This window comes from Lonchura striata, chromosome 29, assembly GCF_050655825.1.
Source record: "Lonchura striata isolate lonStrDom1 chromosome 29, ASM5065582v1, whole genome shotgun sequence".
Taxonomy (NCBI): domain Eukaryota; kingdom Metazoa; phylum Chordata; class Aves; order Passeriformes; family Estrildidae; genus Lonchura; species Lonchura striata.
Window position 1 is genome coordinate 4,964,088 of NC_140731.1, and position 25,356 is coordinate 4,989,443.

A 25,356-nucleotide genomic window follows, 5' to 3' on the forward strand; every position below is an offset into this window, starting at 1 on the left:
CACGAGTCCCGCCCCTCGCTCGGGCCACGCCCCATTCGAGCCAGCCCCGCCCGGCCCCGAGCCGCGCCTCGTTTCTATTCAGCCCGGCCACTCAAGGCCCCGCCCTCAGCCCGGCCCTGCTCAGTTTAGCCCCGCCCACACGCCAGCCCTCCGTTCCGAACGGCGCCGCCCCTCCAGGCCCCGCCCGGCCGCGTCCCCGGCCGCGCCCTCCGGGGCCGCTCGGGGCCGATCGCGGCGGGGCCCGGCGGGGCCCGGGCTCGCCATGTTCGGCTGCGTGGAGGCGGCGGCGGCGCCGCGGCGGCTGCACGACGTGACGAACCGCGGGGGCTGCGCCCTTCGCAGGGTCCCGGTGCCCGCCGGCTGCGGGGGCCCCGCCCGCAGAGGTATTGGGGAGGGGGGCGGGGGCGAGGGGGATCGGTCGCGCCCGAGGGGTGGGAGTGTTCGCGAGTGGGTGCGGGGGTGAGGCGGGAAGCGCATCCAGGTGTTAACTGACCGTGCAAATGGGTGTGAGAGCGAGTGCGGGTGTGCCGTGGGTGCGGGGCCGGGGTTGTTCGTTTCCCGAGTGGGTGCGAGGGGTGCTCGGAAACCCCCTGGGTGTTCAGCGGAGCGTGAGAGCGCAAATGAGCGTGAGCGTGCGGTTGTGCCAACGCGGGGGGGGGCTGCGCGCGGGTGCGGGGAGCGTGGAGGGGTCGGGGCCGTGGGGAGGGGTCTCCGAGAGTGAGCCCGAATGTGGCAGCGAGTGTGAGAGCGAGTGCCAGCGTGCGTGAGCCGGCGGCTCGGTGCGGGCCTGGGGGCTGCTCCGTGTACGCGAGTGGGTGCGTGGGTGTGCCAGGAGCTGGGGTGGAGAGTGTGTCCAAGTGTGGAAACGCGCGTGAAGGGGGGTTAAGGGTGACCCGAGAGGGACGCGCGTGGGTGCCGGACTGGCCTGGGCGTGTGCGGGGATGACGCGAGGCCGGGGGGCGTGTGCGCCGTGGGGGGCGAGTGTATAAGGGGGCGACATCCCCAAAATGTCCCCAGGAGGGACGCGGGTTGTGGTGGGGTAGGGTCCCAGACCCGTTTTGCGGAGGGCGCAGGGACGTGGGGACCGCACTGGGGGAGCCCCTTTGCGGGCTCGAGGGACCTGGGGCCTGTTTTTGGGGGAGGTCGCGGTGTCCCGGAGCCCCTTGCAGGGGCAGAAATAAGGTCCCGGTACTGGAGGGGCACAGGGACGTGGACCACACAGGACCCCTTTCGGGGGATCCCGGACCCTGCTTTGGAGGCGCTCAGGGGCCCCGAACCTTGTTATTTTGGGGGGTTCGCACACCCTTTTATGGGAGTAGAAAGAGGCACCCGGTTTTTGGGGGGCCCATGACGGGGGTCCTGGAGGTCCCAAATGACCCCTCCGCGTGTACATCTGGGTACAAACAGGGTGGGAGGGGAGAGAATCCCCTCAAATGCCCCTAAATCTCCCCCCCTTCCTCCTATGCCAGTGGTGCGGTGCCTCCTTCTGTGTCCTCTCCCCTCCCAGTTCCTCGGCCTAACTGGTTCCAGTCGTGGCCGCGCCCGCGTCCCCCCGCGTCCCCCCCGCGCTGCCAATGTGGCACATTAACCCCTGCGGGGCTGCACCAAAGCCGCCCGAAACCCCACCTGGGCCGGGCGGGGGCTTTGCTCAGCAGGGCGGGGAGGGCGGCTCTCCCTGGGTTTTGGGGGGAACTCCCGTGGCCCCACAAAATTTCACCCTGGGCGGAGGAACTTCCTCCCCCGCCCCGCCAATTTAAGGCCTGATGGGAGACCGCGCCTTGGAGTGGGGAGACCCCAAAAATTGGGGGCCCACAGCGTCGTGGCCCCCGTGCCGCCGTGAATGTTTTTGGGGTGCTGTTTTTGGGGGGGTGGATGCTTTAGTTTGGGTTCCTCCGCCTTCAAAAATCAAACTTTAAGAGAAAATACGCACAATGGGGTCCACCAAATGTACCTGCACCCTCAAATGAAATCCTCTCCCCGCCTCAACCCTCCATGAGGAATCGCTAATATTGATTGGGGGGGTCACAACCAGCCCATCCCAAGCCTGGAGTACGCATGGGTGGGTCCCCGTGCCGGGGGGGCGGGGTGCGGTCCCCAATTTTGGCCCCGTTTTTAGGGTGGGGTCGTACCCCGCCCCCCCGGGTTATTTTGGGGTGCCCATGGCACGCGTTGGGAGGGGTCCTCCTCGCTCCTCCTCTCCCTCGCGGTTACAAAAAGCGCCGCTCGAGGCCGGAATTTCCTCAATTTCAGCAGTCTTGGGGTTTTTTTTAGCAAAACACAAAACCTACCCCAAAAAAATCTGAAACCAGCCGCCCCTCCCCCGTTGCCACCCGGGCTGTGCGCCGGGGGGCTCCTCCTTCCCCCCTGTGTCACCCCCCCCCCCCCCCCCGGCACTGTGCGGGGGATGTTTGAGGGGGCTGGGGACCCCCACCTTCTCCCGGATGTTGGGGTTTGGGGAAGCTGGGTACATCCTCATGCCAGGTTTTGGGGTTCGGGGGGCAGAGGGTACACACTGATACGTCTCCCACCCATGGTGGAACCCCTGGATTCCAGCCCCCCAGCCCCTGATTTTGGGGATTTGGTACTCAGGTTATAGGGCTGTAGAGGTGACAGCAAAGACCCCAAAATCATGCCCCCCCTGTGCTTTAGTTTTCCCCCACCCCCCAATGTGGCTGGGGCTCCTTTGAAGAGGGGTTGAGAGGGACTGTGTAACTCCCCCCACGTTTTGCCCCCCCAGCCCTGGAGCCCTCCCCTGGGCGGGTTTTGGGGGACACGGCCCCCCCCTCGCCACCGCCCCCACCCCGTGTGCACAAGCCTTGCTTCGTGTGCAGCGACCGCAGCTCTGGGTACCACTACGGAGTGAGCTCCTGCGAGGGCTGCAAGGTGAGGGGGAGTTGGGGGGCAGTAGGGACCCCCACGGTGCAGGGGGACCCCCTGAGAGAGTGGAAACCCTCAGTGGGGGCGAGCAGTGGGGGCCCTGTGAGGGAATGGCAGGGTGTGGGGACCCAGCAGTTGAAGAGGCGGGGGGTCCCGGGAACCCTGGGGACCTGCCCCATGAAAGGAGCCTGCAGTGGGGGATCCACTCGAGGAATGGTGATCCCTTGGGGGGGTGGGAAACCCCCAAGCACTGGAGAGTGTAATGAGGGCACCTGGGGACATCACGGACCCTGTGGGGTGAGTGGGACCATGCCTGGGGAATGGGGACCCCTTCCCAGGCCAGTGGGCACCCCCTAGGGAAATGGGAGTCCCCCAAGCCCTGTGCCCTGCCCTGCGATACTGAGGAGCTCCACCCGAAGCGTTGAGGAGCCTTACTGGGATCCGTGGGCATTGTGATACTGGTGCCCCCATTTTGGGGGCCCCCTCTGACCCCCTGTTTCCCCACTGCAGGGGTTTTTCCGGCGGAGCATCCAGAAGAACATGGTGTACACGTGTCACCGGGAGCGCAACTGCCAGATCGACAAGGTCACCCGCAACCGGTGCCAGTTCTGCCGCCTCCAGAAGTGCTTCCAGGTCGGAATGTCCAAGGAAGGTGCGAGGTGGTCTGGGCCAGGGTCCCCCGAAGTTGGGGACCCCCCCCAAACTTTGCTGAGGGGCCCTGGTGGTGTTCTGGTGGGCCTGGGGATGTTCCTGTTCTTGGGAGGGATTTGGGAAGAATTTGGGGCTATGGAAGGGACTGCTGCATGTCAGGCTTTCCCCCCTTGGTCCTACAGGGGAGTTGGCTAAAACTGCGATCCCTCCAAAGCTTTGCTGAGGGGTCCCAGGATCCTGGGGTTGCTCATGGTGGGGATGTTCCTGTCCCATGGGGGTATTTCTGGGGGAGAGGGGCAGAAACCCCACCTGGGAGGGATCTGAGGGGGCAAACCAATGCCCCCGACCCCCAAACGCCACCCCCCCCAGCCGTGCGGAATGACCGGAACAAGAGGAAGAAGGAGGTGAAGCAGGATTTGGGGGGAGATGAGCTGAGCCCCGAGCTGGCCGAGCTGGTGCGGAGAGTCAGCAGAGCCCACCAGGAGACCTTCCCCTCTCTGGGCCAGCTGGGCAAGTACACCACGGTGAGCAGGGCTGGGGGGCTGGGGACACCGAGGCGGGGCCCCAACCATCCCTCATTCCTCAGATCTGGGGCAGAGTCGCTGCTCCCTCCTGGTCCCCCCCAAACATGAGCACTGGGGGCAGCTGGGGCTGGGAGAGATGTTCAGGGGGAGTGGGGCACCAGGTTTCTGTTCCCAGGGTGTTTTGGGAGTCCTTTTGGGGCAGACCCCAACCCCAGCCCTCACACATACAATTGGGTCTCTGTTCCCCCTGACCCTTTCAAAACATAAGTACTGAGCACTGGGAGGGTTGGGGGACAAGTTCAGGGGGAAGGGGGCACTGGGACGAACTGCTGGAGGTTGTGGGTGGTGTTTGGGGGGTTACTTATGGAAGGGACCCTAACCCTGGAGCTCAGAGCAGGGTCTCTGTACACCCTCACCCCTGAAATCTCAACTGCTGAGTAAGGGGGGCAGCTGGACCTGGGGCTGGAGTTGGGTTCAGGAGCTGGGGCTCACTGAGTACCAGCAGCTTCCAGAGGGTCCCAGCAGGTCCTGAACCCCCATGACTGAGCCTGTGTCCCTTATAAATTGAGCACTGACTGCATGGTGCACCTGGACCTGGGGCTGGGGGTTACTGAGACTGGGGTCTTGGGGGGTCTCAGTTGTCCCAGGGAGTCCCAATCCACCCTGAATCCTCATAACTGAGCCCATGCCCCTCAAACCTGAGCACTGGCCACTGGGTGCAGCTGGACCTGGGGATGTCCGACAAGTTTAGGGTGCTGGGGTTAGGGTCCCAGGGGTTCCAGGTCCCAGGGGCTCCAGAACAATCCCCTAACAGCCATGGCGCCCCTCCCGTGCCCCCAGAACTCGAGCGCTGACCACCGGGTGCAGCTGGACCTGGGGCTCTGGGACAAATTCAGTGAATTGGCCACCAAGTGCATCATCAAGATCGTGGAGTTTGCCAAGAGGCTCCCAGGCTTCACGGGGCTCAGCATGGCCGACCAGATCACTCTGCTCAAGGCTGCCTGCCTCGACATCCTGGTGAGGGTTGGGGGGGCTCCTCAGGATGTTTGGGGGCTCATTGAAGGGGCTTGGAATGGCCCACGATGGTCCTGACCTCACCACCCCACAGATGGATGTCCTGAGACGGGCTGGGAGGTCTCCTGGCAGGGCCTGGGTGGGTTTGGGGATCCCCATGGTAAGAAACTTTGGGGTCTCTTAGGTGCTTTTGGTGACCTTGGGCTATTTTGGGGTGTCTCTGGCCCTGACCTCGTGCTGGTGCTGTGTCTGTCCTGTGGCAGAGCCAGAGCAGTACATGACAATGTTCCAGGATGGGCAGATCCTGGGTGGATTTTGGGGTCCCTGCCCTGCGGATGCTGTGGATTTGCACCTGCTTCATTCCAGAGCAGGACAGTGATGGGATAGGCTGACCCTGGGTGGGTTTTTGGTGCCCCTGGAGGTATTTTTGGGCCCTTCTGTGGATTTTTGGTATCTCTGTGTGGATTCTATTGCCCTTGGGTGATTTTGGTGACCATGGATGGATTTTTGGTGTTCCTGGATGTATTCTGGTGCCCCTTGGTGATTTTGGGGTCCCTGCCCTACAGATGCTGCGGATCTGCACCCGCTACACACCAGAGCAGGACACAATGACGTTCTCAGATGGGCTGACACTGACCCGGACCCAGATGCACAACGCGGGATTCGGGCCCCTCACTGACCTCGTGTTTGCCTTCGCAGGGCAGCTGCTGCCACTGCAGCTCGATGACACCGAGACCGGCCTGCTCAGTGCCATCTGCCTCATCTGTGGGGGTGGGGACATGGAGGCCATCGGGGGATGTGGCGGACAGAGGACTGTCCAGTGCCAGGGTGGGGACATGGGGGTGTATCAGGGCTGTGGCAGGCAGGGGGACATGGGACTGAGTTGTGGCCACTCGGCTGCAGTGAGGGGACACGAGGGGATGCTGAAGGGGGGGACATAGGGATATATCTAGGACAGAAGATGGGCATGTGGGAACATAGGGACTCAGGGACAGGGGAAATGGGGACAATGTCTATCCAGGTGGTCTCTCTCTCCCCAGACCGGATGGAGCTGGAGCAGCCCCGGCTCGTGGAGCGGCTGCAGGAGCCGCTGCTCGAGGCTCTCCGGGTCTATGCCCGGCGCCGGTGCCCGTGGCAGCCACAGCGTTTCCCCCAGATGCTGCTCAAAATCACTGACCTGCGTGGCATCAGCACCAAGGGTGAGCAACCCCCAGGTCCCCAGGGCCCACCCCAAACTGTGTCAACCCTGCCAGGACCCCAGAACCCCCCAAACCCCCTTGGGATCCCCCCAAAACCCCCTAGCCACAGTGATCTTCCCAAATGCTGTTCAAAGTCACCACCAAAAAGGGCAACCCCCAAACCTTCCCAGGACTCCTCCAGGATGCCAAAACCCATCAGGACACCCCCAAACCTGCCCCTGGCACCACAGGTTTTGAAGGTCTCAGGGAGGTGTAGTTGAAGGTCCTGGGGGTGTTTCAGGGTTTTGGGGGGAGGGGGTTTGAAACTCATTTTGAGGGTGTTCAAGGTATGTGGGGAGGTTCAAGGTTTTGAAGGCGTTGAAGCTTTTGCAGGGTTTTGAAAACTGGGGACTGTTGAAATTTGTGAGGGCAATTGAAGATCATTTTTGGGTGGGATTCAAAGCCTCCATGGGGGGGGAAACTCAATCTCTTGTGGGGGCTGTCAAGGCTTTGCAGTGATTGAAGCTCATTTTGGTGGTGTTCAAGTCTTGGAGGGGTCCAAGGTTTTGGGGCATCAGAGTTTTGCAGGGGGTTGAAATTTGAGAGGCTGTTGAATCTTTTGTGGAAGAGGGTTCCATCTCTCAGGAGGGGTCCAAGGCCCTGAGGGTGGCCCGAGTTCAGGGGTGTTGACATTTTGGCTCCCCCAGGGGCGGAACGAGCCATCACCTTGCGCACGGAGATCCCGGGGCCGATGCCTCCCCTGATCCGGGAAATGCTGGAAAACCCCGAAATCTTCAACGAAGTGGGGGAGGATGGCCCTCCCCCACCCCCAGACCCTCCTGCCGCCCAGGACAGTCCCCCTGGCCCCCCCACATCCCCATAGCTGGGGGATCCCCAAAACCCATCCCCAGTGGGGTGGGACATTCAGAGCTGCCTTCCAGGGATGCTGCCTTCCTTCTCCCTTTTGCTCTGGGGAGGGAGAGCTCCCCAAAGTGCCCCCCCCCCACCCCCCGAATTTGGGGAAGGGGGCAGAGACTGACAGAGCAAAGCTATTGCCTTAAGCTGGGGGAGTCTGGGGGCGCCCCCAAACCTCAGCTTCACGCCAAAGCCTCCTCAGACCCTGCTGCCAACCACTCTTGTACTGGGGGGCCTTGAAAGGGGAGAGTTGGGGACCCCAGCCCCTCCCCACCAAATTAATGTCTGACACTCCCACGGTGCCCCCACAGTTTATTTATTTGACACAGGGTGGAGTCGGAGGGGGGCACACCCCCATTCTCCCCCAGGACATCCTACCCCCCAAATGTGGGGAGGACACCATTTATACAGGGGGGAGGGTGGGGGGGCTGCCTGTGGGTTTTGATTTTTGATGCTGTTGGGTTGGGGAGGGAAACCCTGAAATTGCTGTCCCCCAGTGCTCCCCCCAAACACTACAGAGACCAAAGATGGGGGACACAATGTGACCTCCGCAACCCCCTCCATTTCAGGGTGGGGGCTCAAGCCATAGGGTGACCCCAAAATCCTGGAGGTCCCCCCAGACTCAACTGCCCTCCCAAATCTCTGTTACCACCAGCCTGGCTGGCTTGTAGGGTCCAGCCTTATTGGCCTCCCTAACAATTGCCCCCCTTACATTTGCCCCCCCGAATTTGGGGGTGCAGAGCCCTCAGGGGGAGCCTGTTACACTACACAGAGGGGTACCCCCCCAGGGCTGCACTTTCATCCCTATTTATTCCTCTGCGTTTACAGCGGGCCCCCCCTCAGAATGGGCCCCCCCCCCGCTGCTGTCCCCCCGCTAACTCCCCCTGTTTTGGGGGGCCCCCCTGCCATGTTTACAGCCCACCCGCCCTCCTCCCGTGCTGGGTGGGGGGACACGGGACTTTTCTATTTTTTGCAAAATAAAGTTATGGAAATTTTGGGGGGGGTTATGAATTTTGGGGGGGGGCTGTAAAGGGGACTTGTGGATAGAGGGGAACCTTGGGACCCCCCCGAGGTACGGGGTGGTGGGGGGCACATAGGATCCCCTCTGACTTAGGGATCCCTGCAGGGAGAAAAGGGACTACTTGGGGATCCTTCCCCAATTGGGGTGACACCCCAGAATAAGAGGGGCACTTGGGGACCCCCCAGCGATTTTGCCCCTCCCCAGTTAAAAAACCCTCATAGTCGCAGTGTAATGTCCCCTTACTTTGTTTGGCATGAGTGAGTTCTGGGGTCCCCCCTCACTCCCCCAAAGGACTTAAACTTGGGGTTAAAAAAAGCAAAAACCCAAATTTTTATTTAAATAAACCCTAAAGGAGAAGGGAAGACACACAGTGCGGGGGGAGGGGGGGGGAAGACACTGGGGGTACACAGTGGAAAGGGGGAACACAAAATTTGGGGACCCTTAGAAAAATCTACAGTTTAAAAGTGACCCCCCCCCCACCCCCCTAGGGCTGCATCCCTCTTCCCCCCATTAGCAAAATAACTGTATTAAACCCTAAATCCCAATAAAACACCCCGAAAATAAAGCCTGGGGGGTGTAATGGGGGCTGGGAGCCCTTGCAGGTGGGGGGCCCTGGAGTTCCCCCCCCCTTCCCCCAAGAATCCCCCAACCCCCCTCCCTCCCCACTGCCAGGCCCCACAAATTTGGGGGAATAGGCTCAGCAGAGCCAAAGTCCTTCTTGAAGTGTCATTGGGGGAGGCTCCAAATTTGGGCCCTTCCCAAAACTCCCACAGGCCCAGAAAGGGAGTTCAGGGCACAAAAATGAGGGGGGTGAAACTCATCTCTCCTGCCCCTTGGAGCAGTCTGTGATGGGGGGACAGGGACACCCCCAAAATGGTGAGAGCAGGGGCCCACCTCGCAGTTTTTGGGGGCTGCTCCTGCCCCTGTTACCTCACCCCTGATCCAGGGGTCTTCCTTTCCCTGGGGGGAAAAGGGAAACTGGGGGGGCCTCTTGCCCCCCCTTCCTTCCCCCCCACCTAGGGCACAGAACCACCTAGCATGGGGGGACATAGGCAGCACCCCAAAACTATGCAGAAGGAGAAATCCTCCAAAATCTGAAGGAGTTCCAGAGGAAATGGGAAGTGCTGCTGAGTGTCCCACAGGATGCTCTGCTCAAGGAGGGGCCCCCAAATTCTTTTTCCTACTTTCCAAAAAACCCAACCCCTCAAGCTGAGGCACCCCCCAACATCTTCAGTTTTCCTCCTTTTCCAGAAGAGAGTGATTGATCCTGTTCCCAGTGGGACCCTCCTACCTGTGCACAGGTATCCCAGATCCACCGGGATTTCAGGCAGTTTGGGGGTTCCCAGTTTTTCCTAGGAGGGGGAGGGGTGGATTCAGGGGTATAATGATGGTGGGGAGGCCACTTGAAGATTCCAGGAGGATTTTTGGGATCATAATCCAAGTTTTTAGGCCAGAGGGCAGGAACGATCTGAGTTTTTTCATGTTGGCAGCGCTCAGGTTCTTCCCCATCCTTACAGGGGTGAGAAATCCAGGTGAGGCAGAGCATGATGATGTGGGGGGGGGGGGTGAAGGAAGAAACACCTCCCTCCCGCACCCCCTGAACTTCCCGGTATTCCCAGATGTTCACAGCAGGAGCTGGGAGTCGGGAGGGGTCTTGGTCTGGCAGCCTTGGCACATGCGCTTGTGTCGAAGCAGCCGGTCCGTGCGGGAGAAGCTCTGCGGGGACGAGGCGGGGTCAGGCGTGGGGGCGGCACTGTGACTCCCACGGGTGCCCGCCCGGAATTCTCCCGGAATACCGAATACCTGCATGCAGCGCTCGCACTGGTAGGGCTTCTCCCCGCTGTGCACGCGCTTGTGCCGCTCCAGGTGGTACTTCTGGATGAAGCGCATGTCGCACATGTCACACTCAAACGGCTTCTCCCCTGGAATTCCGGGCAACAATTAGCGAGGGAGGGAGCGAGGGGCCGAGCTGCTCATTAACGAGGGCTCATTGCGGGTGGAGCAAGGGGGTGGGGGGCTGCTCATTAACGAGGGCTCATTACCGGTGTGGATGAGGATGTGCCGTTTGAGGTGGTAGCTGCTCCGGAAAGCACCAAAACAATGGTCGCAGATGAAGTTCTTGAGCTGGAAGGAGCCGTTTTGCTCAATCACCACCATCTGAAATGGGGAGGATTTGGAGGTTCAGAGCCGGGGGGACCCCCAGCAGCCCCCCAAATCCCCCCCCGGCCGTCCTGCGCCTGCCGGAGTTTGGGAGATTGTCTTCCTCCTCCTTCTCCTCGTGCGGCGCGGCGGCAAACCTGGGATCCTCGGCGGGAGGAGCTCGGGGGTCCCTCGGCGCCGGGAACCCGCTTGCGGCGCTGCCGGGGGGGCGAGGGGGTGTCAGAGGCCCCCAAGACGGCCCCCGACCCCCCCCAGACCCCAAAATCGAGGGGGGACCCTCTGCTGGGGGAGGGGACCTGCCTTTTTCATGGATTTCTTGGGGTTGGAGGCCTCAGGAGCATCATCGTCCTTGCGGGCACGGGGCTTGTCGGGATCCTGGCGGTGGGACTGGGGGGCACAGGAATTGGGATGGGGTTGTAGAGGGGGGGGTTTGGGGGGCACAAATTGGGAGGGGTTGGGAACAGGGCAGGAATTGGGATGGGGGGATTGTGGGACCAAGAATTGGAGGGAGGGGTTTGGGAAGGGGTGATTGGGGGGCAAGAATTGGGATGGGGGGATGGGGGCAGGGATTGAGGGGGTTTGGGAAGGGGGAAGGAAATGGGGGGCAATTGGGAAGGAGAGATTGAGAGGCCAGGAATTGAGAGGGATTAGGAAGGGGGAAGGAATTGGGGGGGAGGGATTGGGAAGGGGGGATTGGGCAAGCAGGCAGGTTGGGGGAACAGGAATTAGGGGGCAGGAATTGGGGGGGGTGGGGATTAGGGAGGGTAAACCAGGGCAGGAAATTGAGGAGGGGGGTTCAGGATGAGCAGGGAATGGGGAGGTTGGAGGATGATGGAATTGAAGTGGAAACAATGGAATTAGAGCAGGAAAATCCAAGGCAAAAAAGAACCAATAAAAGAGGAAAAATCCAAATGAAGGAGGAAAAGTCCAATAAAAGAAAGCAAAGGGCACGTAAAGGAAAGATAATCAAGTAAGGGCCAGAAATGGGAAATTAAAGGACAAAAGCAAAAAAAAGTCAAATGAGAAGTGAGAAACTGAAACTAAAGCAGGAAAACTAGAGGAGGAAAAAATCAAATAAAGGCAGGAAAAAGAAGTGGGAAGGGTCAAACAAAATATAGAAAAGGATGACTAAAGGGAGAAAAACTCAAATTCAAGGAGAAAAAATTCAAATCCAAGGAGGAAGAGGCAAATTAAAGGTGGAAAATGGCAAATCTGGGGCAGAATAGCCCAAATTAAAGCAGGAAAAAAATTAGTTGAAAACACCCAAATACAAGCTAGAAAAAAAGAAATTCAATGTAGAAAAAGCAAATTAAAGGTGGAAACCCCCAATGTAAGTGTGGAAGTACCCAAATTAAAGCAGGAAACCCCCAAATTAAAGGTGGGAGAAGCCAAACTAAAGCCATAAACCCCCAAATTAAAGGGCAAAATCCCCCAGTTAAAGGTGGGATCCCCCAGTGGAAGGTGCCAGATCCCAGCCAGGGCTTCCCACTCCATACCAGGAGGTCAGGGCTGGAGCCCCGTTCCCGGTTCCCGTCCTGTTTCCCGCTGGATTTGGGCATCATCTTCTTGCTGGCAACGGTGGGGACAAGGCAGACGCCCGAGAGCCCCTCGCAGGCCAGGAGACTCGCCTGGAAACAGGGAGGGACCCCCAGGATCAGCCCCACAGCCCAGGAACACCGGGGTGCACCCTGGAGGGGCTGTGGGCCAGCAGCCCCCTGCTCCTGGGCCCTGAGGGGAGGTTCGGGAAGATCTCAAGGGAAATTTGGGATGATCCTGGGGAAACTGGGGATGATGTCAGGGGAAATTTGGGATGATCCCAGAATAATTCTGGGAAGACACCAAAGTGGAACAGAGGGGGGTGAACCCTCTTCTTTCAGCCCAATGAGGGTTTAAGGTCAAATGGAAAAATTCAAGGGAATTGTACAGCAACTTTGGGATAATCCTGTGGAAAAACAGGATAAATCCATTGCAAAATGGGAAGACCCCAAAACTTGGAATGGAGGAGGTTGATCCCCCTTTTTTGAGGCCTGCTGGGACCTAAGAGTTAATGGGAAATTAGGGAATAATCCCAGGAAAAAAAAAAAAAGGGGAATTATGGGGAAAATTTGGGATAATTCCTGGATAACTCTCTTAGAAGCCCTAAAGAACGAGGGTTTAGAGGGGACTGAAGCCTAAATTTGAGGCCTGACAGGACCTAAAGGCTACTGGGGAAATCTGGGGAATCCTGCAGAAAACTGGGACAATCACAAGGAAAATTCAGAATAAATGTGAGAAAATTTTGGGAGAATACCAGGGAAAACTGGGATAATCCTGGGGTAACTCTGGGAAGACTCCAGGTGAGTTTGGGGTTGGAAAAACTTCTTCCAGCCCAGAGAGGATCTAATGGATAACGAGAAATTTCAAGATAATCCTGGGGAAAATTTGGATTATCCTAGAGAAAACTGGGACAATTCCAGCGGAAACTGGGAGAATTCAGGAATAACTCTGGAAAACCCCTGAAAGTGGGGAGGGGAAAGAGGGGGAGGCAAAGACACCCCCAAACTGTCTACTGAACTACTGACCTGTCTTTATTGGGGCCCTAAAGGCTACCAGGGAAATTTGGGAAGTCCTGGGGAAAACTGGGATAATCAGGGGAAAAATTTGGGGTAATACTGTGGAAAGTTTGGGAAGACTCCACGTGTGGAGGGGCAACTTGAACCTCCTTTTCTGAGGCCTCATCAGCCCTCAGGGCTAAGGGGAAAATCAGGAGAATCTTGAGGAAAACGGGGATAATGCAGTGATAACCCCTGGAGCAGGATGGGGATGGGGAGGCACCCCCCACCCTGGCGCAGGGGGAGGGAAGCTCCAGCTCTCTCCCTTCTTCTTTCCCTTTCCCCATATTTTTGGGGCTGTTGTTCCCCAAAATTCCTGGGCCTGGGGGTGTCACGATGCAGGAGGTGGGGGCTCATTACCTGAGCCATGCTGTGGGAGCCTTTGGCCTTACTTCTCGCCCAGGTAAAGCTCGTTTGGGGTAAGAAAAGGTGGGATCAGTAAATTTTTATGGATTTTTGGGCGGGCTCCAGTACCCGCCACGGCGCCGCCATTCCTTCTCCTCCTCCTCTTCCTCCTCCCGAGGGGGCCACTGGGGCAGGAAGGGGGGGAGGCAGGGCCGGGCTCCCCCCAAAAGCCGGGACCCCCCGAGCTGGGTGGGTGCTGGATCTGCGGGGACGGAGCTGAACCCAGAGGGATTCGCCTGGGGGAACAGTGGGAAAATGGGGTCAGAGGGGGCCAGAGGGGTCAGAGGAGCCCAGAGAGGGTCAAAGGGAAGAACCTCGGGGTGGGGACCAGGGGGGCAACAGCGGCACCCCACGAGTAATGTGGGGAGGTGTCCCAGGACAGGATGGCACTGGGGGGGAAATTCCTGGAACAGGTGTCCCAGGGCAAGGGGGAAAAAGGGGGCCCCAGGGGTGGGTGACTGTGGGGAGGGGGAGGTGGGGGCGATTCTGGGGGCTCCCGAGGGTGTCTGTAACCTGCGGGGGCCGGAGGGGGCGGGGGGTGGCACAGGAGGGACCACCAAGGCGAAGGGTCTGGGGGGGGTCACAGCCCGGGGTGAGCGGGGAGGGCACGGAGGGGACGGGACACACCGGGGAGACCCCAGGGAGCGCGGGGGGAGATCCCGGGGGCAGTGTCCCGGGGAGGGGTCACACCGGGGAAAGGCCTGGGGAGGGGCACGTCGGGAGGGGTCACACCGGGGATCGGGGCCGCCTCTCTTGTTAGGGGCCCGCTCCCCTCCCACCATACCCCGTGGGAGCGGCCCCTGCTGCCGGGCGGGGTCCGGGCGGCCCTGAGGCTGCCGGCGGGTGCCGGGGGGTGTGGCGGGAGTTTCGGGGGGGGGGGGTCGGTCCGTACCTGCCGCGGCCCCTCCGCGCTCCGACCGCCCGAGCCGGGCCCCGCCGCCCCCCCGCCGCCGCCACCCGGAACCGGAAACCCCCGCCCCCGCTTCCGGGGCCGCGGGCCGCCGGGCGGAAGTGAAGCTGTCTTGCGCATGCGCAGAGTGGTGGCGGGACGGCGAGCGCCGCGCCGCCATAGTGGGGTGGGGAAGTTGCCATGGCAACGGCGAGGCCTGCACCCCTCCGAGAGCCCCCGGCCGTCCCTGACCCACCCCCGGGGGAGGGTCCCTCCCCTCGATCCCCCCTGACTCACCGCCATTGGGACCCACTACGGCCTGACCCCACCCCCGAACCCCCCCGTCGCCCCGGGAGCGGGACCGACACCCTCCCGCGGCGGCCCCCTCCGCTGCCCCCACTCGCGACACACCCTTGGGGACCTCTGCTACAACTGCCCTTTGAGCTCCCCCCTCACTCTGACCCCTTCCTTTGAGGTCGCCCCTGTGACCCCATTTGGGGGCCGGTCCGCCCCTCTCCTCTTCCCCCGATTATTGTCCTCCCCACCCCCCAGCAAGCACGGGCCCTCCCCGCGGTATCTCGGAATTGAGGGGGGTACTGGAAATGGGGCACTGGGACTGGGGGATACACTGGGAGTGAAGGGCACTGGGAATGGGTGTGGGGACACAGGGGACAAGGGGGACACCAAACACTGGTGGGGGGACACACTGGGAATAATGGGGGGGACACTAGGGATGGGAGGACATATGAGGTCACCACTCTTCCCACAGATCTGGGGACATAGTCCTAACCCTGCCCCCTGCCCCCAGAACCCTCTAGGGCTCCTTCCTGAGTCCGGGACTTTGCTCCTTGACCCTTGGCGACGTGACCAGAGGAAAATTCCATCCTGGGGAGGGAAGAGGGAGAAGCCGGGAGAGCCTGATCCAGGAGAGCCTGATCCCAGGAAAAGTTTCTCCTGGGAGCACCTAATTCTGGGATCACCTGGTCCCAGGATCACCTAATCCCAGGAGAAGCTGGTCCTGGCAGCACCTGATCCTGGAAAATTCCAGCTGGCAGAGGTGAGAGGAGAGGTGAGTCCAGAGAGCCTGATGCCTGGAAAAACCCATCCTGGGAACACCTAATTTTGCAATCATCTTGTCCCAGAACTACCTCATTCCAGAAGAACATCATTCTGGAATCACTTTATCCCAGGAGAATTTCATCCTGAGAGAGCCTTATTTCAGGAGCACCTCATCCCCGGAAGAAGTTCAGCTTGGGATCACCTTATCCCAGAAGATCCTTGTCCTGGTATCACTTTATCCCAGAATTATCTCCTAGGAGAAGCTCCTCCTGGGATTCCTCATCCTGCCACCTGCTACCAATCCCAGGCCCGGGGTCCCTCCTGGCGCATTTTGGGCTCTCCCTGTGTTCTCCTGCCATGGCTGAGCCCTCTGGGGCTGGGTACAGCATCCCATTGGATGATCCTGGCCTGGACATCGCTGCTGGGGAGGAATTCTTGCAGGAAGTGTTCCAGATCCTGCTGGAGGAGGGCGTGCGGAAGAGCACGGATGTGACACAGAAGGTTGGGGCACTGGAGCACTCGGGAGGGTGGGGGTCCTCAGTCCCATCCCATTCCTGTTTCTAGTCCCATTCTCAATCCCAATCCCTTTGCCATCCCCACAGGTATGTGATTGGAAGGAGCCCCCTTGGAGGGGGTGGGGTCCCCAATCTGTCCCTATTGCCTGTCCTATTCCCAGGCACTCCCTATCCCCGTCTCAATCCCATTCTCATTCCCAGTCATTCCCAGATGTGTGACTGGAAGCAGACATGGAAGGGGGTGGGGGTCACAATATTCCTCTTTTCCCAGTCCTATTCCCATTCTGAAACCCAGTTCCTGTTCCATTCCCAATTGTGTTCCTAATACAAGTCCCACTTCAGTCCTGTTCCACTAGCTAGTCCCATTCCCAATCCTTTTCTCAGTCCCATTTCCTGTCCTGTTCCCATTCCAAGTCCCCTTCCCAATCTTACACTTGGAAAAGGATTGGGAGTGGGACTGGGGTTGGGAGTGAGAGTAAGTCCCAGTTGCAGTCCCATTCTCATTTCCAGTCTTGTTCCCAATCTTGTTTCCATTTCCAGTCCCGTTTGCAATCCCACTTCCAGCCCCATTCTCATTCCCATTCCCCACTCTGTTCACAGTTCCAGTGCCAAGCCCATACCCATTCTGGTTCCTGGTTCCAGCCCCAGTCCCATTCCCAGTCTTGTTTCCATTCCCAGTCCCATTCTCAACGTCATTCCCAGCCCATTCCCTCTGCGGTTCCCAGTCCCTCCCAGTCATTCCCAGCGCATTCCCAGGTGTGTGACTGGAAGGAGCCGCAGGAGCTGCGGGAGCTGCTGGATCTGGAGCTGCGGAACGACGGCGAGGGGCGAGAGCAGCTCCTGCAGCGCTGCCGGGACGTGCTGCGCTTCAGCGTCCGCACTGGTGCGCTCCCAGTACACACCAGTGCACACCAGTACCCATGAGTACAGCCCCAGGGCAGGCTCCTCCTCCGTTTGGCATGGCACCTCCCACATCCTGGTTCGGCCCCAGCGGTTCCCAGTGTGGCCCCTGGTGCCTCCCAGTGTTGAACATTGTGGCCCCTGCCATGTTCCCCTCCATGTCCCCCCAATATTCTGTGTCTCCCTTGACTGCCCCTGTGCCCCCCCATTTCCCTCTGCATCCACTCCCTCACCCCACCATGTACCCCCAATCACCCATGTCCCTCCATGTCCCTTCCGTTCCCTCCCTACCCACCCCTGATCCTTCATGTCCCCTGATCCTCCATGTCCCTCTTGTGTTCTCACGCAATTCCCCTATATCCCCCCCTGCCCTCAGTTTTCCCATTTCCTCCCAAACCCCCATTCTGCTCTCCATGTCCTCCTCCTGTCCCAGTCTCCTTATGACCCCACCATGTCCCCACTGAACCTCCCAAATTCTTCCCTTATCTTCCTGTGTCCCACCTCCCATGTGCCATCCTCAGCCCTCTCATGTTCCCCCCATTTCCCCCATCCCCTCCCCTATGTCTGTCCCCTCCCATGTCCTCCCCTGACCACCCTATGTCCCCCCCCCCCCGCACCGTTTTCCCCCAGGTCACCCCCGGTTCTTCAACCAGCTTTTCTCGGGGCTGGACCACCACGCTCTGGCTGGCCGGTTCCTCACCGAGACCCTCAACACGAGCCCGTAAGCCCCCGACACCCCCAATTGGGGGCTGGTGGGTGGGGGGGATCCCCCAACCTGCCATGACCCTTCTCTCTCCCAGATCTACCTTTGAAGAGCCCCTGGTGCTGATGGAGTGGGAGGTGCTGAGGGGAGGATGAAGTTTGGAGGGAGGGTTTTGGGCGTGTTGAGGAGCCCAAATGAGAAAGGACCTGCCAAAACCCTGTTCTGACTCCTCTGATCTAGCCCCCAGTGTTGGTTGTGATGGAGGGGGGGTTCTGCTGGTGGGGGAAGGGTTTTGGGTGCTGAGTGGGGAGGGTTTTGGGGTCCTGAGGCTCCGGGGGAAGGCGTTTGGGGTTCTGATGTTTCAGGGGGAGGGGAACCTGTGACTCCTGCTGGTCTCTTCCAGGTACACATACGAAATGGCCCCAGTGCTGGTGCTGATGGAGGAACAGGTCCTGGCCAAGCTCCGGGAGCTCGTGGGATGGAGCAGCGGTGATGGGATCTTCGCTCCCGGTATCCTGGACCCTTCCTGAGGGTCATCCCTGGCCCCCCTCTCCCCCTGGCAGCCTGTCCATGGTGCCCTGGGGTGAAACAGAGGTCCCTGTCCTGGGCAGGGGGCTCTATATCCAACATGTTGGCCATGAACGTGGCGCGATTCCGGCGTTTCCCGGAGAGCCGGAGCAGAGGGAACTGGGACCTTCCTCGCCTGGGCCTCTTTGCATCCCAAGAGGTGGGAGTGGGGGCTTGAGTTCACCCCAAAACCTGATCCTCAGGGTCATCCCAGTTTGGATCCATGAGGTCACTTCAAAACTAGTCCCTGGTGTCATTCCAAACCTGGTCCTGGCATCACCCCAAAACCTGATCTGTAGGGTCATCCCAATTCTGATCCATGGGGTCATTCCAAACCTTATTCCTGGGGTCACCCAAAACCTGATCCCTGTGGTCATCCCAAGTGTGTCCCCCTGAGATCACACGGAACCTGATCCCCTCAGTCACTCCAAATCTGATTCCTGGGATCTCCACTAAACCTGATCCAGAGGGTCACCTAGAGTCATCTCAAAACCTGATCCTGGTGTCACCCCGAAGCTAATCCTTGGAGATTGCCCTAAACCTGATCCATGGGGTCACCCCAAAACCTAGTCACTGAGGTAACCCTAAGTCTGGTCCCTGAGGTTACCCAAAATCTGGTTCCTGGGGTCTCCACAATCCCAGTCCTGTTTTCCTGCCCAGAGCCATTACTCCATCCTAAAAGGGGCTGCTCTCCTGGGAATTGGCACAGACAATGTTCACCTGGTGCGAACAGACAAGAGGTGGGTGCTGGGAGGTCCCACGGGACCCCAGGTCAGGGGGTTCCTCCATATCTCCATCCTTGTCCCTTTCCCTCAGGGGGAAGATGATCCCTGAAGAGCTGGAGAAGGAGATCCAGAGGGTGAAAGCTGAGGTCAGGACAGGCTGCACCCCCATGTCCCCAAAGCCCCTCAAACTCCCCAATGCCTCCCCGGTATTTCCAATGTTCCCAAAGCTCCCTCAAAGTCCATGTGTCCCACTCTAAGTCCCCAAAGCCTCTCCAGTGTTCCCAAAGCACTTCCCATATCCACAAAACCTTCCATGTCCCCCAATGTCCTCCCAATGTCTCCTCAAATCTCCCCAGTGTTCCCCCAAATAAACTGAATCTCCCCCAATGCCCGCCCACCCCCCAACTGTCCCTTCAACTCTCCAATGCAAGCAATGTCCCCTGTCCTCTCCAGGCCTCCTGTCTCCCCTTAAAGTCAGTCCCCTGTCTGACCCAAAGTCCTCTGTACCTCATTTCCTGCACCCACAATGTCTCCATGTATCCTCCAGCCCCCCAATCTGCCTCCTGAGCCCCCTCAAAGTTCCCCCAAATGCCCACCCAGGGCTCAAAGCCCCTTCTTTTCTGTGCCACTGTCCTGGCCACCTTCAACCCTCTGTGTCCCCCTGCCCCCTATTTCCCAAATCCCTCCAAGCATTCCTTGATCAACCCAAACCCCTGCAGATCCCCTCCAAATTGCCCCCAAAGCTTGCCCAAGTGCTCCTTCAGTACTCAGAGCCCCTTCTTTTCCTGTGCCACCATCCTGGGCACCTTCAACCCTCTGTGTGTCCCTGTCCTCCATCCCCCAAATCCCCCTCAAGGCTCCCCAGGCCCCCCCCAAGCCCCCTCAGATCCTCTGCAAATCCCCTTGAAACCCCCCCAGACTCCCCTCCAACCCCTCCCAGAGCTCCTCCAAGTGCCCCCCACCCAAGATTTTGAGCCCCTTTTTGTCTCTGCCACCGTCCTGGCCACCTTTGACTCCCTGTGCCCCCCTGCCTTCTACCCCCTTCCATGCCCCCTCCACCCCCCAATACCCCCAGACCCCTCCCTAATTCCCACCAGGGCTCAGAGCCCCTCTTCGTGTGTGCCACGAGTGGCACCACTGTCCTGGGTGCCTTCGACCCACTGGACGCCATCGCCGACATCTGTGCCCACCACGGGCTGTGGCTACATGTGGACGTGAGTCTGGGGGGCCCCTGGCTGGGGGGAACTCAGGGGTCCCCCCGTGTGTGCTGATCCCCCTTTTCCTGCAGGCAGCATGGGGGGGCAGCGCCCTCCTGTCCCCTCAACTCCGTCACCTCCTTGCCGGCATCCACAGGTGTGTTCTTTCCCCTGCTCCCACAAAAGACTCCCACCCCTCCGCCTCTGAGTTTTTGGGGATACCCTTTTCCCCACAGGGCCCCCCCAAACTCTGCTGTTCCTCCTCATCAGAGCTGACTCGGTGACCTGGAACCCCCACAAGCTGTTGATGGTGGGATTGCAGTGCTCGGCATTCCTGCTCCGTGACAGCTCCGTAGGTGCCCCTCATTATGAATTCCTGCCCCTCGATGCCTCCTAGGCCCCCTCATTAATCTTAGTGCTCCCTGCCCCTCCTAGGGGCTCCTGCAGCGCTGCCATGGCGTGGGGGCCTCGTACCTGTTCCAGCGGGACAAGTTCTATGACGTGTCCCTGGACACAGGGGACAAGAGCCCCCAGTGCGGCCGTCGCGCCGATGGCCTCAAGCTCTGGATCCTCTGGAAAGCCGTGGGAAGCCAGGGGCTGGGACAGCGTGTGGAGAGGGCGTTCAGTGCCACTCGGTGAGCCCCGGGACTGGGGGAACACTCCAGCCTCCCAAACTCGGCTTCACCCCTTTGCTCCCCACAGGTATCTGTTGGAGCAGGTGAAGAGGAGGGAGGGATTCCAGCTGGTGATGGAGGTAAGGGTGATGCTGGAATGTGGGATGGGGGATATGGACACCTAAGAGTCCTGGAGGTTGGAATGCCATAGGTTTAAATCATCCTGGAGGTTTAACTCCTGGGGGATTAATCCCAAAGGTTTGAATCTCCAAGGTTTAAATTCCAGAGTTTTCAATCCCAGAGGCTGAAATCTCAGAGGTTTGAATTGTCCCATTTTAAATCATGGAGATTTAAATCCCTTAGGACAAATGAGATGTTTAAATCCCAGAATCTGAGATCCTGGAGTTTGGAATTCCAGAGGTTTAAATTATCCCAGGGGTTGAAATCCCAGAGGTTTAAATTCTGGAATTTTAATCCTGGAAGTTTCCATTTTGGAGGTTTAAATCCTGGAGGATTAAATTCTGGAGGTTCCAATTCCAGACAATTAAATACACATGACTGAATTCCTGGGGGTCTGAATCCCTGTCAAATTCTGGAAATTGGGTGAATGGCCATGATTTCCTTCCTCTTTCTGCAGCCAGAATTTATCAACCTCTGCTTCTGGTTCATCCCACCCAGCCTGCGGGGCCAGGAGAGCTCCCCAGAATTCTGGGACAAACTGGGAAAGGTGAGCCCAGAATTCCAAATTCCCCCACCACCACCAGTCCTCCAAATCCCAAAAAATCACCCAAAAATAAAACCAAAATCCTCCTGAAATCGTGCTTCCCCCTAGGTGGCCCCAGCCATCAAGGAAAAGATGATCCGGAGAGGCTCCATGATGGTGGGATACCAACCCCATGGATCCCACGTCAACTTCTTCCGGCAGATTATCACCAATCCTGCTGTCACCCGCCACGACCTGGACTTCTTCCTGGATGAGATACAGGAATTGGGATGGGATCTGTGAGCACTCCCAAAAACACCTGTGAAAGACCCCAAAACCTTCCCCCCACCCCTGAGGAAGAGGAGCAGAGCCTTGATTTCCTCCTCACATCCCAAAATTGGAAATGACCCCAAAATTCCATGCTTATGGAATAAAAGCGCATTTAATGGTCCTGATCTGATAATAATTTGATATAACCCCACCCTTGAAATGGGGTTTGGGGTGTAGGGGGTCCCTCAATTCCCCTGGAAGCTCCAGAGGAGGTTGTGGATTCTGGGATTAGGATGTAGTGGCCTTGTGACTCTCCTGACATTCCTACGACTTCTTGAAGCTCCAGAGGCTGGAATTTGTATGGAAGAGGATCTGTCAGCACCCAAAAAACTCTTGTGAGACTACCACAAAACCTGCTGCGTCCATCCCTGAGGAAGTGGAGCAGAGCCCAGACTTCCTTCTGGAATCTTTAAATCAGTAGTAAAGATGGATGTTCTCGGCGCTTGATCCCAAAATTCCACATTCATGGAATAAAACAGTATTTAATGGTCCCAATTTTATATTAATTTGCTATCACTCCCCTCCCCCAGAAATGGACTTTAGGGGTTCCTCAATTCTCCTGGAGGCTCTGGAGGAAGTCGAGGATTCCAGGATCGAGCTGGGCGTGCTCAAGGCAGGCTAGGAGCTGGGATGCTGTGGCTTCATGTCGCTCCCGGCGCTGCCATGCCCGCAGCATCTCAAAATTCCACAGGACAGGATTGCTGGGATTTTCCTCCTGGATCTGTTCCAGCCGGCTCCGCTCCAGCCCTAGATGCAGAATTCCCAACTCCTGCCACTCTCTTCCCAATCTTTGGGCAACTTTCATCAAATCCTTCTCCGTCAAACGCCGGGGATTCATGGGTGGAGCTGGAATCCCTCCAGCATCATGTCCTGAAGTGGGGTCCCCCCTCACATTGGGGGTGTCCCCGTTAGGTTCCCACGGAATTTTCTCCGGGATTTGCTCTTCCAGGGGCAGCTGGAAGCGCTGGATGAGGTCAAGGCGTCCGAGCTGCCGCAGGATCCCGGCGGTCACACCCAGGGAATTCCCCGGGAAGCGCTGGAGGAGGATCCGGCACAACTCGGGGCGCGATGCCGGGAGCAGAAGCCCGGCAGGAATTTGCTCTTCCAGCAGGAACTTCAGGTTCTGGAATTGCTCCTCCGGGAGTGCCTGGTGAACCTCCAGCAGCGTCGCCCGCTCGTCCCTTGCCATCGGGGCAGAAAATCCCGCAGGGAAATGGGGGTTACCCCTGGGACACACGGGTTGGGAGAGAGGAGTTACCATGCAGCCCAAAAAGTGGGGGGAAAAGGGGGCCACCCTAGGCCCCAAAAATTCGGGGTGGGGGTGGAAAGGGGTCACCGTGTGCTCCATAAACTGGGGTAGATGGGTCACCACCCACTCAGGGCTTTCCTGGTGCCCTCGGTGTCCCCACCCTGCCCCGGGGCTGAACCCTCCCAGTGTCTCCCTAGAACACCCCACCCTGCCCTGGGCCTAAGACTGCCGAGTATCACCCCAATGCCCCCCCAACCCTGGAGCTGGGTCTCCCCAGTGCCTCCCCATTCTTCCCTGGGCCTGGACCCCCGATGTCACCCCAGTGCCCCCACTCTGTCCTGGCTCCCCCCGATGTCCCTTCCGCTGTTCCCTCCGTGTGGCTAATGTCCTTTGTTCCGAGTGCCCACGATCTCGCGGCGCCCTCGGATTCCCGGATTCCCCCCGTTCCCTCCCTCCAGCCCCCGCTCTCCCCGCTCTCCCCGCGCTCCGTTCCCGCGCTCTCCCCGCTCTCACCGCGCTCCGTTCCCGCGCTCTCCCCGCTCTCACCGCGCTCCGTTCCCGCGCTCTCCCCGCTCTCCCCGCGCTCCGTTCCCGCGCACTCCCCGCTCTCCCCGCGCTCCGTTCCCGCGCTCTCCCCGCTCTCCCCGCGCTCCGTTCCCGCGCTCTCCCCGCTCTCACCGCGCTCCGTTCCCGCGCTCTCCCCGCTCTCCCCGCGCTCCGTTCCCGCGCTCTCCCCGCTCTCACCGCGCTCCGTTCCCGCGCTCTCCCCGCTCTCACCGCGCTCCGTTCCTGCGCTCTCGGGGAGCGGAGCGGGGTTCGGCACGGGGCGTGGCCTCCGCTCCCGCCACAGCGGCTGCTCCGGCAGCGGCAGCGGGGCTGCTTGGAACGGACCTGGGGCCGTCCGGAGCGGCCTTTGGGGGTTCCAGGGGCGGTTCGGGGCTGCGAGGAGTGAGTCTTCGGCCCAGTGCCCAGACCCGGGTGCCGGAAGTGGCCCCAGTATCTTCCAATAATCCTCGATCCCCCCCAATCCTTCAGTCACTTCCAGTACCCTCAGTGCCCCCAGTCTCTCAGTCCCCCCAGTAACCTCCAATCCCTCAAACCCCCAGTATCCCCCAGTTCCCCAGTGGTCCCGTCAACCCCCAATCCCCTGATACCCCCAGTTCCCCAAGTCCTCCCAATGGTCCAGTCCTCTCAGTATTCTCCAGCCTCTCCATTCCCTCAGTTCCTCTCAGTAACACTGAGTAACCCCTCAGTAGTTCCTGCAATTCCTTCGTCCCTCTGTTATAAATTGTGACACGACAATTTGAAGTGTCTTAATTCAATAAAGCAATTTTATTTAAAATAGCAAGCGAGTAAGGCAGGCAAAGCACAGCGCTGGGCGGCCAGGGAGTCTCCTGCTCCACCAACGGCACGCAAAAATGTTCTGTCCCAACCTTCCTTTTATCCCCCCCCTTCTCCTTGCAGGCGTGACTCTCCAGATGTAGTCTGAGTCTGGTCGTTGTGATAGCTTCTAAGTCTCTTCTTTTGAGATACAGCAAGCAGACCAGATACACACACCCAGGACTCTAATCTCAACCTCCTTATCACCTTGTAAGCAAATAAGCATTTCAAAGACACACCAGTACATTCTTATGCAAACCAAGGTAAGCGAGCATATCACAGTGAACAAATGATCTTCCACTTATCTCACCTCCAGTATCCCCCAACTCACCACAGTCCTCCCCAGCATCCTCCAGTGCCCCCCAGGCCCACTAGTATCCTCCCAATTCCCCAGTTTTCCCCATCCCCCCAATACCCCAGTCCACCCAGTATTCCCCAATCCCCCCAGTAGCCACAGAATCCTCCAATTCCCCATTCTCTCCATTATCCCTGACACCCCAGTATCGCCCAATTTCCCAGTCCCTCCAGAAATCCATTATCCCCCAGTCTCTGCAGTCACCCCAGTATCCCCAAATACCTTGGTAGCCACCATATCCCCGTGCACCTCCCAAACTCCTCAGCATCCCCGAACCACAACCTCCCCAGTGTCCCACCCAGTGTCCCCCGCAATCAGACAGTCCTGAGCACCCCTCCCCGGACTCCCCCAAATCCATCCCACCACCGATGGTGGGAGTGTTTTATTGTTCCTTCCTCTTTATTTTTTGGGGGGTGGACTCCCGCCCGGGGGCGGGTTTAGGTGGGGGGTCGCCCGGGACGGATTGAGGGGATTCGAGACTTCCGTCTCCCCTGCAGCGCGCTGCGGCACTGGTGGCCGCGGGAGCCCTTCCTTCCGCCTCTGCCGATCCCTCTGAGCCCCTCGCCGTGCATCCCCCAACACCGAGAGCGAGCAATTCCCCCTCGCTCCCCTCGTCCTTTTCTTTTTCCGCCTTCCCTGCCCAGAGCCCCCGTGATCACTGCGGTGCGGGGGAAGGGCAAGGGAAAGCGACACCCCCCCCCCAAATATAGGGGTTCCTCCATGGGGGGGGGGGGGGGGGGGGGCTGTGGGGTGGGACGAGGGCAGTGCCACCATTTCGCCGTGTGTACGGCCCCCAGCATCGGGAGGAGCACAGAGGACATTGGGGCAGGCAGGA

General features: G+C 59.3%; 4 protein-coding genes across 22 annotated transcripts; 2 read left to right on the plus strand and 2 right to left on the minus strand.

Annotated features, from left to right (window-relative positions):
• Positions 1-211: 211 nt before the first annotated feature.
• RARG (retinoic acid receptor gamma) lies at positions 212-11,252 on the plus strand. Of its 2 annotated transcripts, none has more exons than XM_021543906.4 (8): positions 212-383; positions 2,738-2,883; positions 3,388-3,529; positions 3,898-4,052; positions 4,893-5,069; positions 5,633-5,837; positions 6,107-6,265; positions 6,952-11,252. In XM_021543906.4, exons 1-8 carry the CDS (start codon positions 263-265, stop codon positions 7,125-7,127), a joined length of 1,281 nt encoding a protein of 426 aa, XP_021399581.3. In that variant the 5' UTR covers positions 212-262; the 3' UTR covers positions 7,128-11,252. The 2 variants fall into 2 exon arrangements, with proteins under 2 accessions (XP_021399581.3, XP_085419102.1); XM_085562976.1 differs by having other exon boundaries at positions 248-383; positions 5,633-5,894.
• On the minus strand, positions 9,584-14,421 carry ZNF740 (zinc finger protein 740). 5 transcript variants are annotated; one of them, XM_021543927.3, is made up of 8 exons: positions 14,229-14,421; positions 13,406-13,572; positions 11,837-11,968; positions 10,641-10,727; positions 10,478-10,537; positions 10,223-10,337; positions 9,984-10,102; positions 9,584-9,896 (listed from the first exon to the last, which is right to left on the minus strand). In XM_021543927.3, the coding sequence occupies exons 1-8, from the start codon at positions 14,404-14,406 to the stop codon at positions 9,804-9,806; spliced, it is 951 nt and encodes a 316-aa protein (XP_021399602.2). In that variant the 5' UTR covers positions 14,407-14,421; the 3' UTR covers positions 9,584-9,803. The 5 variants fall into 5 exon arrangements, with proteins under 5 accessions (XP_021399602.2, XP_021399604.1, XP_085419116.1 ...); XM_021543929.3 differs by having other exon boundaries at positions 13,292-13,572; positions 14,229-14,280; XM_085562990.1 differs by having other exon boundaries at positions 14,121-14,280.
• CSAD (cysteine sulfinic acid decarboxylase) lies at positions 14,314-21,657 on the plus strand. Of its 14 annotated transcripts, none has more exons than XM_077788605.2 (16): positions 14,314-14,412; positions 15,034-15,294; positions 15,448-15,785; positions 16,556-16,682; positions 17,330-17,420; positions 17,806-17,912; positions 18,014-18,129; positions 18,612-18,709; positions 18,786-18,840; positions 19,792-19,908; positions 19,983-20,047; positions 20,161-20,242; positions 20,326-20,525; positions 20,593-20,644; positions 21,142-21,231; positions 21,337-21,657. In XM_077788605.2, exons 3-16 carry the CDS (start codon positions 15,642-15,644, stop codon positions 21,508-21,510), a joined length of 1,518 nt encoding a protein of 505 aa, XP_077644731.1. In that variant the 5' UTR covers positions 14,314-14,412; positions 15,034-15,294; positions 15,448-15,641; the 3' UTR covers positions 21,511-21,657. The 14 variants fall into 14 exon arrangements, with proteins under 14 accessions (XP_077644731.1, XP_085419091.1, XP_085419089.1 ...); XM_085562965.1 differs by having other exon boundaries at positions 15,542-15,785; positions 18,630-18,709; XM_085562963.1 differs by having other exon boundaries at positions 15,034-15,282; positions 15,368-15,785; positions 18,630-18,709.
• On the minus strand, positions 21,631-23,592 carry LOC146765030 (uncharacterized). Its single transcript, XM_085563002.1, has 2 exons — positions 23,564-23,592; positions 21,631-22,763 (listed from the first exon to the last, which is right to left on the minus strand). Exon 2 carries the CDS (start codon positions 22,724-22,726, stop codon positions 22,088-22,090), a length of 639 nt encoding a protein of 212 aa, XP_085419128.1. The 5' UTR covers positions 22,727-22,763; positions 23,564-23,592; the 3' UTR covers positions 21,631-22,087.
• Between the last annotated feature and the right edge of the window lie 1,764 nt (positions 23,593-25,356).